At 38.7% G+C, this 17020-nt stretch overlaps 1 protein-coding gene across 5 annotated transcripts in view; it reads right to left on the bottom strand.

Annotated features, from left to right (window-relative positions):
• nrxn2a (neurexin 2a) overlaps nt 1–17020 on the bottom strand; it is a 98881-nt gene that overhangs the window by 10490 nt on the left and 71371 nt on the right. For 4 of the 5 annotated variants that reach the window (XM_033326347.1, XM_026369843.2, XM_026369842.2 and 1 more), the window contains one exon: nt 5771–5952. In XM_033326347.1, coding sequence (XP_033182238.1) covers nt 5771–5952 — 182 coding nt within the window. Of the gene's footprint in view, nt 1–5770; nt 5953–14053; nt 15571–17020 lie in introns of those variants that run through there. The other variant, XM_026369845.2, reaches the window with a different exon arrangement.

Here is a 17020-nt window from a genome sequence, read left to right as displayed (position 1 = left end):
TAATAAAAAGAAAAACAACTAAAAATCATACAATATTGTCAGTATGAAAGTTGGTATTGTTGTTAAATGTGTTAGCATGCTACATTAGTAAAAAGTGATTTTCAGCTGCACTTTCTCCTCATACTGTCAGCTGTGTACTATCAAGGAGCAAAGAGTCTGCATGTGTTTTTTTAATTATAAGCAACCTTGACTCCACACCAGAGAAGAGGAAAGAAGTGAAATTAGGTGGTGAGCTGCTTCATTTAAATTCAGACTGATGGCCCTTCATGGCACATGTGTGCACAATATCACCATATATGTAATGGCTCCATAAACATATTTTCCACACTCGGTCTTTCGTTGCATTTAAATGCTCTGGTTTTACTGTAAGAACTGACTTTCATTAATTCTTTAACATGCACCATTTAACTTAAATGACTTAAATGGCTGATATTACATTACTGACTGAAAGAGCAGAAATTCAAATATGTGGACAGATATGCTTCTCTTCTTGCATTAATGGCGGCTGCTATTGTGAAATGTAAAACATGTCTCAGAGCTTTGCTCTCAGCCTCTAATCATATGTAAAATCCTTCAAGAAACCTTTTGAATTTGAAATCATTTTTCATGCAGACATGGTCGGTGTTAAATACAGAGGGGTAAACGCTCTGTTCAAGAAGGTCATGATATTCAGTTTTTGTTCAAACTATGCTGCACAGTTACTATACCGCATTATACAGAAAAGTGTTTCTATTATTTGGGCTGGCCTCTCGGATATAAATGGAGTGGACAGAATAACAGAAACATGTTTCAGTATAACTCAAAATACAAAATACAGCAACACCACAAAATACAGCCCTTTAAACCGTCATACACTCAAATCAAACCTCCATTAGGCAGTCTGAAAAACAACAACAACAACAACAAAAAAAGAAAGATTAGCAACTTTAGGAAGGAAGGACTTATTGCAGGACTGTTATATGAGACTGCATTAGTTTTACCCAGGTGTACAGTAACAGGGTGTTCATATCGCAGGTCAGCAGCAGGTCTCTCTGGATAGGTATGTTTATTCAGTTATTAGTTGAACCCAGGAGGAGACAACTATATGAAATGTGTTTACAACACGTGATCTACAGCTGGATAATCAAATTCACACAAGTCAAAAAGAAGACAAAACAAGGCAAAACCCATTCATGATGTTCCTTCATGCTGTTTCTCACTATGAACCTGTGAGGTAATTACTGTTATGTGCTAATGTAGGTTAGTGGCAATCAACAGCTGCACCAGAACTATAGTAATAAATGATCTTTTAGATCTTTACTTTGTCAAGACACAAACATAAACACCTGTTTATATACTGTAGATATTTTATATCCCTTAAATAATGTCTTAAGTTCACTGCTTACTTATTTCGTGTAGGGCACAGCTATTCAGTTGTCCACAGTTTAATTACTCTTCTCATGAAGCAAACTGATGAGTATTCATTAGGCAGCTACAAGGTAGTTTGGCCTTAGGTCAAATTCAGCTCATGTCCTCTGGACAATAATTAACATCTCCAAGGCCAGAAAAGTTTCCTGGGGGCTTCGTGTGACTTCAACAAAGGAGCGGCTTTCATTTGTCTTAAAATGCAACTTCAGAACATTTTCAAGGCACCCTCTGACATCTGGAAAAGGCACGCTACGCACTTCAACCTGGCCTTTCCAGCTTAGCTTTTCTTTTGTACAAGACGCCACTTAAAGCCCATGTGTTTGGGTATGAAGCTACTGAGGCACACCCTCGTGAAAAGCTGCACATTCCCCCACCTGGTTGTTTTGACATCAGCTCTATTAGAGAACATTTCTTCCTGTATGCCCTGTTCCCACTGGAGCTTTCAGTGTGGGATCTCAATCCTCATCTCGGCTGCCCACTCTAATTCATTTGAGAGGGAAATAGTTGATTATTATAAGGATACATTACTATGAAAAGAAAAACTCAGAGGGGCTACGGCACTGACAATTCTTCTATGATGAGACACCACTGCCACCTGATATATTTTTTAAACAGAGCACGAGTGGGCAGATCATGATTCTTTTAAGAAGACCAGCATATCTGTCTGTCTCAGTTTGTTACCAGCCAACGGTCTGTATCTGTATTGGATCCCTGTCTTCGTACTGAAGTCTTCTCCTCAGAGGCAGGTGGAAGCTTGTATCAATAGTGTACACCCAAAGGAATGAGTACGTATATTCCCTCCTTGTCACACTCAACACAGTAATAGAGGTGTATGGTTAACAAAAAAGGGAATATATATATATAGTGCTTCCATTCCACAAGCTTCCATTGTTTTTTAAACTATAAATCTGGATAGGAATGACAGCTACAGTAAGATGTAGGATGTATTTCAGCTCTACACTGTGCCAGGAAAACTCTGCTTTTACAATGAATGTAAATGTAAAATATAATAATATAGTATTTAGTGAGTAAAGCACATGCGCATCATCATTATCATCATTGGTACCTGAATTATCTTACTGAAAGCGTCTTCCTCAAGTCAACATAGTATTTTGTGAAATATTTCCATTCCTACATAGAATAAAGTCAAATGAGCAGATGCATTATGAAACATAAGATATTAACTTATTGAACTTAATATTAACATTGCTGCTTCGACATTTCTAATTGTGTCATAATTTTGCACAATGACTCTTCTGTTTTTATTCGATCTTTCAGTCATTTATTAACAACATGACCCTTGAAAGAAGCATTAGCCTGTCTAATGTACTCTCTGGAGAATATGGTGATGGTTTGTTTCTTTTGTGCAGAATAATTGGTCTTTGAAATTTGTGTGTACCAGCCTCAAAGTTACAGCTGCAGTTAAGCATGTCATTGTTTTACTGCGTCAATTCTCTGTATGACTAACATTTAGTTTTTACTGTTTTAATTAAGTATTTTTGCATCAATGACCTGCATGGCTGTAAATGAATGAATGTGCAGCTGTAAAAAAAATAAAAGAACCTTTTCTAAATCATCAGTGCATAGAAATCTAGTGGGAGAGTGACACCATCTAGGGTCTTGATTGCTTTATCATATCTATTAATCAAAAGTGTTTGCAGCATAATAAAAGTGCTCTATTGATACCAGGTAGCAGCAGTTATCATGACTTTCAAGGTAATATGTTGAAGGAAGAAGAAAAATTCATTTAATAATTTACACCTTTCAGTAGATAACTTGCTCAGATCCTTTACTTAAGTACTGATGTTATTTACTTATTTAAGCAGTACAGAAGTATTTTCAACAAAATATACCCAAGGTTAAAGTAAAAGTTCTCGTCCTGCAGCATCATCGTGTCTCCTCTCCTGTTGTAGCTGCATGTGGAGCTTCTTTAACTATTTCATGAACAGTTGATTTATTTTCTTCAAAGGTCTCAAATTAAATAACAGAGATTATGACATGATTAATGGGAGAAGAAAAAACAGGACATGCACATTTGTGTTCAGTATTTGTACTTTTCTGTAATCTCTGGTTTTGCTGAGGAATTTTGGTCAATTGTAGTTAAAATGACATCTGAGAAGAGTTTATTATATGTTCTTACTTTAAATGTGAATTAAAAATAGCCTTAACCCAAAATGTAAGTAGCTTCTAAAACTATGAAATAGTTTAGTAAAAATGTTTTAAAATGATACACAAATTAAAGTTTAAGTACACACTGTGAGTACTTCAAGACTTTGAGTAGAAAACGTTAAAAGGCCAGATGTCCATGGAAGAGCATAAGAAGTGAATTCTGTTCTATCTGAAAAACCCTCAAATCCCTGTAGTGCATAAAACTCATATATCATTTGTTTCCTTTACTATTTTCAACTCTCCCCTGTGGCCAGTGTTATTTCGACAGTGTACTGCTTCTCTGTGTCTTCACCTAGTTTTCAGCCTTCTTCTTCTTCTTCTTCGACGGCCAAGCAGAGGAAATTACAATGGTAAAATTAATAATGGACATAATTAAGTGATAGTAAGTGACAACTGGAGTCAGTGTAAAACAAGGAGGTGTGACATTATAATTCTCAGCTGAAGAAAGTAAAAAAGACAACTTCAACAGCCTCTGAACTCTTTTTGATTCCCCTCCGCTGAGCAGTAATAAGGTGTCAAAGTAAGCAATCTGTCAGGGTGCAAGGACTTGGCAGATGCTGGAAAAAATCTTTTCAGCTGCCTCTGCATGCAGGCAACAGTCTTTGTATTTACTAGAAATTGTCCACGGCTGGCAAGGTCAGTTTCACACTTTTAAAACTGGAAATACAATTTAAATGAGACAGTCAGAAAAAACATCCACGGGAAGGTTTTGGTAGCAAACAAGTCGAGTGCAGCAGTCCATCTCTCAAAGCAAACATATTCTGTTGTGCTCATATAAGAAATGTTACGCGGCTTTCGGTTTTAACGTCCCTGTTATTGCACTACTTTACCATTTCATAAAGCGCCTGTTTGAGATAGTGAACAATGAAGTGAAAATGAGTTAATATTAAGACGTGGTACTGGATTATAACACACTATGAATGATGAGGTGGTGTGATGCCACCTTTGATTTGTCATACGGAAAATAATGAGGGGAATGGGATTGTGTTTTTTCATCAGGTTTTACATTGAATATATATGTTTTACACATAACTTAAATATATCTTTCCACTCAGTGGATTTACCCAAAATGCACCTGGGAACATTTTAGCTCCTTCATTAAGAGATTTTAAGATAGTTTTATTTTTCTGTTCAGGTTCATAATACTATGATACTAGATAGCTACAACAAAGCGTGTGCTAATACTGGTCTAACTCCTGCTGTGTTTTTGTCCTGTGCTCTGACAACAGGTGTGATTTTAATTACTTCACCACTCACAGACGTTTTTATCATAGCACATCTGTCCTGTGGCTTCATGCTTAAAAGGCCGTTTTCCCTCCAGAAAAGAGAAAGTTGCTGACAGCTGCTGAGGAGCCTTGGTAACACCAACAGACATGTGTTTATTACCGGCAAACATCTCTTAGTCTGCTGGCTTGCAGCTCCATCTTGAGGTCATCGTTTCTTTGTTCCTATTTTGTCTCAGGACTCAGCTGCCATTGATCCTTGAATCATATAAGCTGTGACAAACTCTGCCTGATGTTTTTGTGCCAAGTCAGAATAACAGCACAGTCAAGGTGAATTTAAAAATAGACCATATGATGTTTATTTATATTCATTTCTATTTCATTTTATTTCATCAAGAATGTAGCAGCAGCACCAGGAAGCCTTTCCTTGCTGATAGGAGATTATTTGCTCACGCCTTCATCGACATAGCGAGACAGGTAACACTTTTCTCATTTTGGCTAAAACAACTGTGTCACCAATGCAGCGTCTTTCAGCGATAGAACATCTGCTGATTTGTTGCTGGAAATGCTCGTATGACACTCTAGTAGCGCAAACCTGCTGCAGTGAATGTCTCTTTTGTCTAAATGTTTATCTAGAGTTGGCAGAAGGGCTGGCCTAATTTCCACTTGTCGTGTATGCTGCCCAATTCACACTGTCCTGATTTTTGTGAGATTTAAAAAATGGTCCATTTCACATATATATTAAATGCCACTTTTGGTCCAAATTCACAGAGCAATACATTAAATAGCATGTGACTTTTATTATTGAGGACACCCTAAGAATGTCTGCCCTAAAATACTTTAAGTTTGTGGGCTGCTTGGGTTCTACAGTAGGATTACCTTAGATGTCATTTCTCATTCAAAACCCCACAATCATCAGGTGTTTTGGAACATTTATGCCTTAAACCCCAAATTCTGCTACCCATCCTTACTATGTGCAGCTGAAGATAGTCTCCAAGTCCATGGGTGCTCTCCACTCGCACCAAGATCGCATCCTTCTGCTGGGTGCTGAAGCCCACTGCTAACCGGTCGGCTCGGGTGCTCGGTCGCTCATTGGGGGCCCAGGTGAATGTGATGAGAGCGCCTCCTTTCCCAAAGATATATGTGGTCCCAGCTGGTAACAGAGACAAAAGGATAAGACAGCAGGGTATGAGGGTAAAGCTTTGCCCTGATATAATATCAAAATTTAGCACAACAACACATGACTCAGGATATAATCAGCTATATGTATATATTGAATATAGCCTCTTTCACTTCATCCATCTTAAAAAGAGTATCTTGTCAGGCCAATGAGCACGTAACATGGGCCTCTTTGAGAGCCACATGTCCTCCAAAATCAAGATAAGGCACTTGAGTTTTTATGCAAACATGAAAAATTCATCATTTACTGTCGTCATTTGCACAGTCTCCTCATCTGACTCTGTTTGTCAAGTAGTAAGGTAGTAATTACAGCCCTTATGAAGTTATTTTGCATGTGCGCGTTGTTAGGCCCGCATATGATTATATATTTTTACCCACTACCTTTGCAGTACTTGCGGTGTATAATAATTGCCTTTATTGACCAACTCAGTTTAATATAAAATATGGAAAAGTAAGTGATTAATGTGAAGTGACTCTTTGAAAACCATTGATTTCAACATGATTAAAATTCATCCACCTGCTCATGCAGTATCCATCAGGTGCAGAGCAAAGCAATACTGTCTGCTTAAACTTTTATAGTGGAAGTTATTCATCTGTTCTCAGAAAGATTCCTGTCTCATTGAGATGAATGCGACATATTGATGTTAATTTTTAATTTACAAGTCTTGCTAGAATTGCTGAGATCCTTAAGAAACTCTATGTAGGCTTGTGCTAAAATCCATTTGCTGATTAGTTGTTAAATCAAACATCTCTTCGTGATATCAAATGATTTATTGCTAACCTCTCAGACACCTGAGACTTGTAATTAAATATAGATTTGTGAAATTCTTTCATTTCTGCAAAGATATCAAAATCAAAGCTATAATCCATTTTATGTAATCCATGCAAATTGAAGTTTATGGTAAGTTAGAATCTGAGTTTTCACATGGGACAATATATTTTAAAGGAGTTGAGACTTGGTGATTGGTGCCGACTGCAAAGTAGGAGAGAAATGTCATTTCAACAGAAATGGCAATTATCTTTGGCAATACACAACACATTATGTTACTGTGGGCTTGTTTTAATACCTGAAACCTACAAGTGTTGATATTTATAATAACTCATCTTGTGTAGCCTCAATTTGAACCATTAACACAGACATGAGTACTCTTCTGTTTGCTATAATAGGTACTCATCAGACAGGTTTTTTTTTATTGACAGTATTTAACTAGTAGTTGGATGCCTCCTTAACACCGAACACTTACACCAAAGGCTTTAAAACACTTTGTACTTACTTAGAATTTAATTAAAGACCAGGGTCTCTGACAGTGTCTGTTTCAAATTGACTTTTTAATCTTAATGTCTAGGATTTGCAGTCAAATGTGACTCGGTGGTTTCAAAACATTTAACACTGAAATTAATAACTTGATGTCACTGAGTCACATTTGCTTCTTCCTTTCATTGAATCTTATCTGCATTTGGCCTCTTAATCTCCCCTTATTTCTGCAGGAATCACTTTTATTTCTGCAGTTCATAAGCAATAGAGCTCTTTGCTTTTTATTTTACGCTGTATATTAAATCTTTGTACATATCGGAAATGTACGCAACATCCTGAACCCACAATGTATTAAATTAAACATAAACATACCCCCATTAGATATGAATGTGTTGTGTTTGGTGTATGAAGTTCAAAAACATCAAAGCACCTTAAAACTGTTAAAACTACATCAGTCTCAACTTCAACTAACTTCACATTGGTGTTTTTTAGTGAAGGGCTATAATGGATTTCAGTATGTTTTACAACCCAGCTCTGTTTGTTCTTGAGGAACCAAACAAACGAACGAGCAAGTAGACGATGGCGTGGTCCAGATCAATTTCACATCAGATCTCAAATTTCACTGTGTGTCACAGACTTGAACATCTATTTTGAAATGAATAATTTTAGAAGCCTAATATGGTTTTTAACACAATAAATCTGGTAGTGTGTAAAAATTCACAAGATGTAGGCACATGATTTGCATCTACATATTACACATATGAAGTGTGAGACATTTCATGCTAAACAACATCACCTGCATGTGTAACATCACATTTTACACAAAGCAGCATTCACATCACATGAGAGAAATGGGAAAAATTCCCATGTTAACAACTTGCGAACATTCATATCAGGAAACTTTGATGTGTGAAGTTTAAACTACTGTTTTTTAACAATACAACAACATTTCAATTCCATTTATCTGATTGACCAGTTGTCGTTAGCTGATGTGAGCCAGGAAATCCCCTCATTACAAAGTGCTCATGAGCATGTGTGTCATGAAATATGGAATACTAATCCACCCGCATGAAAACATGGAAGCATCTGTCTATAGATAGCAGCATGCCTGCTCAAGTGTAGTGCAGAGCATTTCATTACACCTTCCTGCCTCCCTCTTGTGTCTTCCCCTGTTTGTTCTTTTCTCTCTGTGGTAGACCTGCATAAACTGAAGCAGACAGTAACTCAGTCCTGTTAAGACAGTAAATCAGTCTTGTTAAGGTTATTATTACAAACATCACAGTTCTTTTCCTTGAAGCGTCTCTCCTCTCTCTGTTCAGTCTCACGTTCAAGTGCTCTACTCTGCTGTCATGGCTGTGCAATGCATCTGTGTGTGCTGCACATCACATCATATTCAGTTGGGAGCCTAAGTGTAATGTTAAAAATATACTCATTGTAAAAATTAAATTGATGGATCCGGCTGTTGGTTTATCATTGCAGAGGTCAACAGTCATAGAGTGATGTTATTGACTTTTACAGAAATGTAATGGAGTCAGAGGAGCTCCCAGTTTTTTATAAAGTGACCATGATTGGCTGTCATGTCTTAATGGGTCTCTGCACAACAAATTTATCAGTATAGATTATTTGTTTGTGCCAAGATCTATGCTACCCACTCAAACATCCTGTCTTTTTTTTATTTGCGCTCTCAGCCTGCCGAATACACGACCGAGGAGGCAACATGCTCACAGGACTTGCAAAATACGGAGACGATGGCGATGATTTGCATCTCACACAGCCGTTCAGATATTAAAAGGTTTAAATGCAGCTTGCTGTTGTAGAGAATTGTGGAATTTGTGTGGTCTGAGTGAGTGAGAGAGTGAGTGAGCATTAGCTCTTATAATATTGCTAATCTTGACTTTTAAGAGGCTGAAAAAATAACCATGAATCATACAAATGGCAACTATTATCAGCTGTAACATAAACACAAAGCAATGGAACAGTAAATTATTCATACTTATACAGTCATTTTAAAATATTACTAGCGGTTATCAACACCACTGGCACTGTATATGTATATTTATACTTGTTAGTTGTACCCACAGTGTTGGGGGTATAAGGAAGGAAATGACCTGCTATATTCCTGTAGGGTTGAACAACATAATTATGAAAGTACTGTACACTGTGTGAGAGGGGCAATAGGGCACTTTCATGAAAAAGAAACAAAAAAATAAAGCTGATTAAAAATATAAACCATCATTATATATAATATATATGTTTTATATATATATATAACCATTATTTAAAACTATAAACTGGGAGTAATTTTGCAGAAATTAAGAGTTATGGAGAGCTATTAAGTTTAAATTTGTCATCTGACTTATGGCGTCTGAGTCACACTTCTTCCACGGTCTAATAAATACCGCTCAGTGAAATCATGAAAATGAATAGCGCAGCCTAAAGTCTGACATGTGGTTCGTTAAAATATGGTGTTCAAGTTAGAGATTGGCATCGAATGCTTAGTACAGTAAACAACGGCTGGAGGAATCAAATCAATCAAACAGTTTAATTTGAACTGATGATTAAAAGCCGTAGTGAGGAGTCTTAAATATTGCACATGCAGCTGACACACACAGACTTCAGCTGTGTTATGGTTGAGTTTCTGTTCCTATCAGCAAGATGTATCCACACTGTCAGTTCTTGAATTGAACATCTGAAGCTCAGAGCACCTCAAACGACGCCTTTCCTCTATAATAATGTTAAGGCTTTCTCTACACTCAGCTTTTTACAGTCTTCATTAAAATGATCTATAAAACTTTGCATTTCTTATGTATAATTGTATTAGCATTAACAGTTGGACATTGAACACCTATTGTATTTAAAGCTATAAACAGATTCTTGAAATGAAACCTCAATAAAATTACTGTATTTTGGAGTCCATCATCTTCCACCTGCTCATGCTAGATTCTGATTTATTTCACATGCACATGATGCAATAGATAATTCAGCATAATTCTTATTTGCAGTTGACTCTATTAATGCTTTATTATAGCTGTATTAAAGAATTACTACACTGATTTTACAAAGGCTGTTTATATATTTGAAAAAGATGTAAAAGAGGTTAAATTCTCAATATTACAACATAGTAAAGCAACATGTAATTTACTATCTGACAAAAAAAAAAACGCACACACAACAGCACACCTGCACCTCTCACCATGAATGGCTTCACTGTGCTTGTGTCCACGTATTGTTTTTGCAATAAACCTCATGTCCTGACCTTTATGTTAATTCCCACTTTATTTGAAGATAGGATTCATATATTCATGCCTGTTCAAAATAATGCATGCTGGCAGGTTTAAGACAATTCAGGTCTTTTACCATCCCCTCATACACCGTACTTGACCAGCTGCAACTCAAGATTATGTTGCTTATTTATTAAAACCCAAATAAATGGTAATATTCATACTTTAACCAGTAGTGCCTTTGTTGGCTGGTTTCCAGTTTCCAGGCTCACTCTCTCTTTAGCTATTTATTATCATTCATATTCTTCAAGAAAAGACATTTCACACCCTTAGAGTATACAGCAATTTGTATATACATATAAATGCAACCTAATGCATGTGTGCAATAGCTATTTCGCTAAATAAACAACCCTTGTATTTCATTTTAGTCCCATTTGATCTATTTCAGCAAATGCTCTCCTCTCTACAGTTCACATTTTCAGTCTTGTGTTTGTTCTGCATTGCTGCAGATCTAGAGCAGAGCTGTGATAGCTCGGTCTGATTTGTGCGTTGTATTTTGTGCATTGTGTTTCGTAAAAAACAAAAACAACCTCAAAATGACAAGTGCTATCAACATATTTCTGGTTATAGAACAACAGTGATGGCATCAGATACGAAATCTGTTATTTGGACAAAACATTGTGCAGGGGAGGATAATTCCTGTCTATTTTGTATGTGTAAATATTACAGTACGCATACAATAAGTGTTCCTGAATGCACACTGGACTCCCTATAAGTCTTGAGGATAATGTAATATGTGACCTGGAGGAAACTGAACCCTCTATGATAGACCTTCTGCTGCCTTTGCAACCTGTCGCTTTCCTTTCTGCAGCTCTTGCATTAAAAAATAAACAAAGTGTCTAACTCAAGTGAAGCACTGATCTAAGCATAACACTTTCTATTAAATTCACTCACTGAATATCGAATTGTCTAATAAAACATATCATAATCGAAAGAAACTCACAAAACCATTTGTTCCACTCGAGACATCTCTCCAGAAGCATTAGCTGCTCTTTTCCTTGACACAGCTAGACAGTTCTTACACCAACATGGGGGCCCTGGAGGATGAAGTGCAGCAGCTTTTCACTGAGTGTGTTGAACATGCGGGTGTGTTGGGAGTATGATGAGGGGTCAGCTACAGTGCACTCTTTTTTGCATTCCAGTTGAGAGCATATAAGGTCTTTGGCACAGAGGGTCAGAGGCTTTAGCTAGCTCTCTCGTAGAGTAGTGCTTAGGGGGTTAGTTTAACAAATCACTGCTCTAAAACAGCACTGTTTAAGAAGCACAAACCTTATGAGAAAACGTTATGAGTTATCATAGCACTGCAGGGTCGGAATATGAACTGTGTAAGACAGTAGGCATGTTAGTTACATAATATGTCTCAAATTGGGATTTGGCTTCCCCTGATATGAGAAATCCTTCAGTCAGTGCATTAACACTGTTAATTATGTCCTTTTAATATCTGGTGCTCTCATGTAGGGTATTTTGTTTGGCACATGGAAACATCATTTCTAATTTATAGCAACCCAGATACAATGCCTAAAATTTGTTAGCTGCAAAATGGCACAAGGAGGCTGGATTAAGGAAGTCACATGTAACCTCATATCTGTGCTGACAGTTCTGCTCCATAATCAAATCTGCATTTCCAGATAAAAATACTCATCCACACTGATTTAATAAACCTACGAAAACATATTCTTGTGTCTTTAAGAGAGAATGAATGAGCACTCCTCAGTCTAGTTCTGAGATGCATATTGTTACTATCAGGAAGTGAGTGCTATGTGTCACACCCCAAACTGTGTGTGGGGTTGTTTTTAAAATTCGTTAATGATAGGGTCTCTATTAAATTAAATTGTAGTTCAGATTTTAAACATCTACATTGAAATAATGTAGTTTATATAGAACTACTTTAAAATAACTTGACGTGTCATGAGTTGATGCAATACTAATTTTCTGTTGATTTCCTAATAGATTCATTAAATAATCTCTGCAGGCCTTCAAATTGCACTTTTTGCAGCTTGATATATGATATGAACATTTTGTTTTATTTAAACAAGGGAGGACTATGCGTAGAAACTTGCCACATACATTATACTGTAAACTGTTTGCTGTGACAATATCGAATACAATAACCTGTCTCAGATGGGGAGTGGGAGGCATTGCAGCAAGGTAAGTGGCCTATAAATAGCCATAGCCAGGGGCCTCCAGAAGTCTTTGGCTAGTCCTGACGCACACACACACACACACACACACACACACACACACGCTCAATATTAGATTCAGCAAGTGTCCAAAATGCTTACAGGATGACAGCAGTTACAAAGCTCAGTACAATAGTGATGCCAATCATTACTACCCAATATCTGCATACTGCATATGCATTCAACTCTGGGAAGTATGGCATTGATTGTAGACTTGACTTCAAACTCACAAGTACTGTCTCTATCATTTATGTAAATTATGTAAATTGAATTTCTTGGGCTGAATCACATGCTTCAGAACAACCTACAGTACAACATCTACAATAGAGGTAATTGAAAATTTATCAGTGAGTTCTTTGAAGTGTTTTTTTTTTTTATAGGCCTGTTTGATCACAGGCTGTGCCGTGCCTGTAAAAGCCTGGTCCAGAATGATATGGTTATAATAGCACAGATGTAATTTATCACATTTTTAGCCCTTTTGCTACTGACAAAACTGCTGTGGTGGAAAAGACACTACAAATCCACTGGGGTTCTTTTTATGAGACATAAAAGTGAGTCTTAGGACGGAAATTTCAAAGTGCAATGTAAAAGGGAGCAATGACTCTGGTGTCAGCGCTTTGAAGGAGCCAATTTAAGTAGCGTAGCCAATTTGATGTAGATTGTTGAGGATAGGTCAATGCTTCATATCCCTCTGTTGAACACAAGTTATACTCTTATACGTCTTATGAAAATGTACCACATAGAACAGTTTATCAAGAAGAATTTAAGAAGGACATATTGGCGTAATGTCTGTGATGAGTGTTCTATATTTTTAGCACGCAAGAGATAATCATAGCTTATTCTAGCTCTGTACATATAATCACTTTATGTCTGTTGTTATGTGCCACTCGTCATAGTACACTGTAGCAATCACCTTTGACACAAAACAGGCTCTATTACAAAGAGTGTATTACATTGCTTAGATAAACAAGAACATCACAGAGGAAGATAAAGAGAATTACAATGATGATTCAGCACGCCATTGATGTGTAGTTCCAACACAACACGTACAGCTCCTCTGATGCTGGAGCATCTTGGAAAGGGCAACCAGTGCTGACACTGATGAGCCAATAAAGGGCTTAATGATGCACATAGGCGGCAGCACATCCACAGTTGGTGAATGATCAATTATCCCGCTGTACGTCACAAGCGAGGCACCAATAGTGTCCAAGGAAACGAAACCCTTTTACCTAAACTAACAATACATATGTCAACAGTGAAGAAATGCCTGTATCGGATTCAGATTATTTCATGACCCCTGACAATCAGAGCAAAGTTATACAAACAGCAAGGTGATAAAGGTGAAGGGAAACGTCTTACCATGGCCCCCTCGTGTAAGAAAAGGCATCCTGTTGATGGCAATAGGAACAGTGCCATGCTTATTGTGGAAATGGTGGACATGGTGTGTGGTACTGAGACTAGAAGACACACGTGCTGTCCCAGTCTGGATGGGGAGTAGAGTAAGCAAGGTGAACCAGAAGACTAGTCTTGAACAATAACTTAGGCCCATGCCTAGGTTAAAGTGTGACCAGCTGCTCTGCTGCCCGAGCGCAGGGGTGGCTGCAAAGAGTTTACCCATGTATATTAGATCCACATGGGCCCAGGACAGACAACTTGGCCAAGCTTTAGCATCTGACAGTCCAACTTGAAGACCACTGGGCATCTCAGTGACAATCTGGGCCCATCTCTTTCATAATCCCTTAGTTTGGTTAGGGAGTCAGTAGATTATGGAATAATATCCTCTGAATAACAAAAATTAGAAAAAGGCAGTCAAAATACAGGTGATGTTGTCAAAATTCAGTCAAAACTGAAGAGCAACCAGAGGACCTATTTTTGGTTAACATGTCTACTGCACAAAAAAAAAAAATGTTCCCAAAGCACCGTGTCCAGAAAGTAAGCTGAGTGTATCCAAAATGCTAAAAAGATGCACATCCAAATACGCAGATGAATCCGTTTGTAATTTCAAACAGACATGCTGCTCAACCATAATATTTATGCATAAAAACTGGCAGGACAAAGCTTCATGTGACAAGAATTCTGATAAGAGTCTCCATCGCCCACAGGTAAAGCTTGAGGGCAGCTGAGTCTGCCCACTAAGAAGAGTGCACCTCCACCGCGATGGAAGAAACAACACGCTTCTCTAGGAAACTGGATCATTTCATTAAGCATAAGGAGATAAAAATATGCACAAGTGAAGATGCAGCAATGAAGGGTGATGCAGGAACCAGCGCTTTTGTTCCCCTTTAGCCAGGGAAAAAGGAAGAGAGCAGAGATAGGGAGGGGATGAGAGAGGGAGAAAGAGAGGGAGCAGTATCTGCAGCAGCACGGTAGAAGAGAAAATCCAGAAAATAAATAAATAAAATCTCAGCAGCTCCTCATTTACTCTCACACAGATGCAGCAAATCCGGCAAACAGTAACCTCTGATATGGCAGAGGTTACCCGAACCAGAAGGCAGCTGTAACACAAGTGTTTCTATTTCAAATAAATGTGTGATCCCTCTCACTCGCTCCACCTGCTCAGTCTCATGCAGTAACGACTACTGCTGCATTCCCCTCACTGCTGCTCCTTTTTCCTTTATCCTCTCCCGTTACCTCGTCCAGATCTGCTGTAGTGCCTCCGACTGAGAATGGTTAACGTGACAGCTGCCTGTGCCTGTCTCTGGAGGAAGGCAGGTGATTCTCCTCAGATGAGATGGCTCCGATAGCACAGACTAAGATGTTGCCTTGGGCTGCTGCAGCAAAAATTATGCTAATTAAAAAGCGCTGTCGTTTCATAGTTAATCCTGGATGGGTAAAATTCCAGGACAGACCGAACCCCAGCAAAAAATAACCTTGGCTCGGAGTTGAGCTCTTCTGAATGCGAGATAAAGGAGCTCTTCTGAAGGCATACTGTAGTCGGAGGCTCTGATCCAGTGAGGCACAGCATGCGCCTCTGTGTGTGTTTGTGTGTGCGTGCGTGTGTGTGTCTGAGAAAGAGAGTCTGTGAGCAAATGAGTGAGGAGGAGGGAGGGTGGGGGGTGGTGGTGGTGGTGGTGGTGGTGGAGGGGGATGGGGGAGAGGAAGGAGGGAGAGACAGGAAGAGACAGCGAAAGAGAAAACAGGCAGCCACGGCGCAAACACGCAGGGAAATAGTGAGGCAAGAAAATGGGTTGTGTGAATAAATACATGCTACAGCGCACTGGCTTGCAGGTCCTGGCAGTAACACGTAGGAATCATACTGCAGAGGAGGAGCCTGATTTTAGGTGAGCTGTCGGAGCCGTAACAGAATGAACGCAAGGGTATTGGTATGAACGTGTCCTTAACGTAAAGGCTCGAGAGCCACGATAGGCATGGATGATAGAAGCCTGTCAGAATGATAAAAAACAACGCACTATCTTTAAGGGAGGATGCTGTAGGTTAGGGCATGTAATCCATTGTGAAGAAATCAAGGGGTTAGATCAAAATTCCATCTCAAGCCTCTTTTTTACAAGCATAACATTGCCATACATTTGCTGTTTTTACGCTCTAAACCCATTTGCTCTGTTCCCTCTGCCTGATGTGTTCACTTCATATCTGTATACAAGTCACTCCTCTGTAAGAGAGCTCAGTAGCTAGTCTCTGCTCTCATGCTGCTTAACCATGCAGAACTTATTCCAAGCTATGACTGATCTGAGTTCAGAGGTATTCTGACAGTTTTTGAGCTTCTCGGGTTTTCGGGGTGGGGAAATGTGATGGGAAGATGAATTGGAATATATTGACACACGAGAGAATGAACACATTATCAGAAATAGAGAGACAAAGTGGGCAGGGACTGGAGGTAGAGGGAATGGAGCCAAATATGAAAAAAAAACAGAGAGAGAGAGAGAGGAGAGAGAGAGATTGCAGTGGAGAAGTAAAGGGAGAGGAAGGGAGACTGCAGCTATATCAGCTAAATCACGGTCGATAGAGATATCAGCTGGGATTGCCTAGTCGGTTGAAAGGACACGCATGGAAATAGGAGGACAGAGGCGAGCCATGCAGCATCACCTCTCATAGTGACAAGAAGTCGACGCAGGCCATTACTCAAGCAGGGGAGGGGGGGGGGTGTGTGGGGGAGCAACGCTGATTGAACAAAAAAGAACAGAGGAGGGGTGAGTGCATAACACTCAGGAATGGCAAGTGCCCTAAAAGCACGTAGACATTCATCTGCGGGTATGATGAACAATAAAACAAGGCCTGGATTTTGTTTGCACGTCTGTCCGATCTGAGTCAGAGGCAGACTGAGATATTTTATGAATATCCTCCTCTATATGTTTCTCAGTGAAATGT

Source organism: Anabas testudineus, chromosome 14 (assembly GCF_900324465.2).
Source record: "Anabas testudineus chromosome 14, fAnaTes1.2, whole genome shotgun sequence".
In the NCBI taxonomy this organism is placed as follows: Eukaryota; Metazoa; Chordata; class Actinopteri; order Anabantiformes; family Anabantidae; genus Anabas; species Anabas testudineus.
This window is presented reverse-complemented; position numbering and strand designations above follow the sequence as displayed.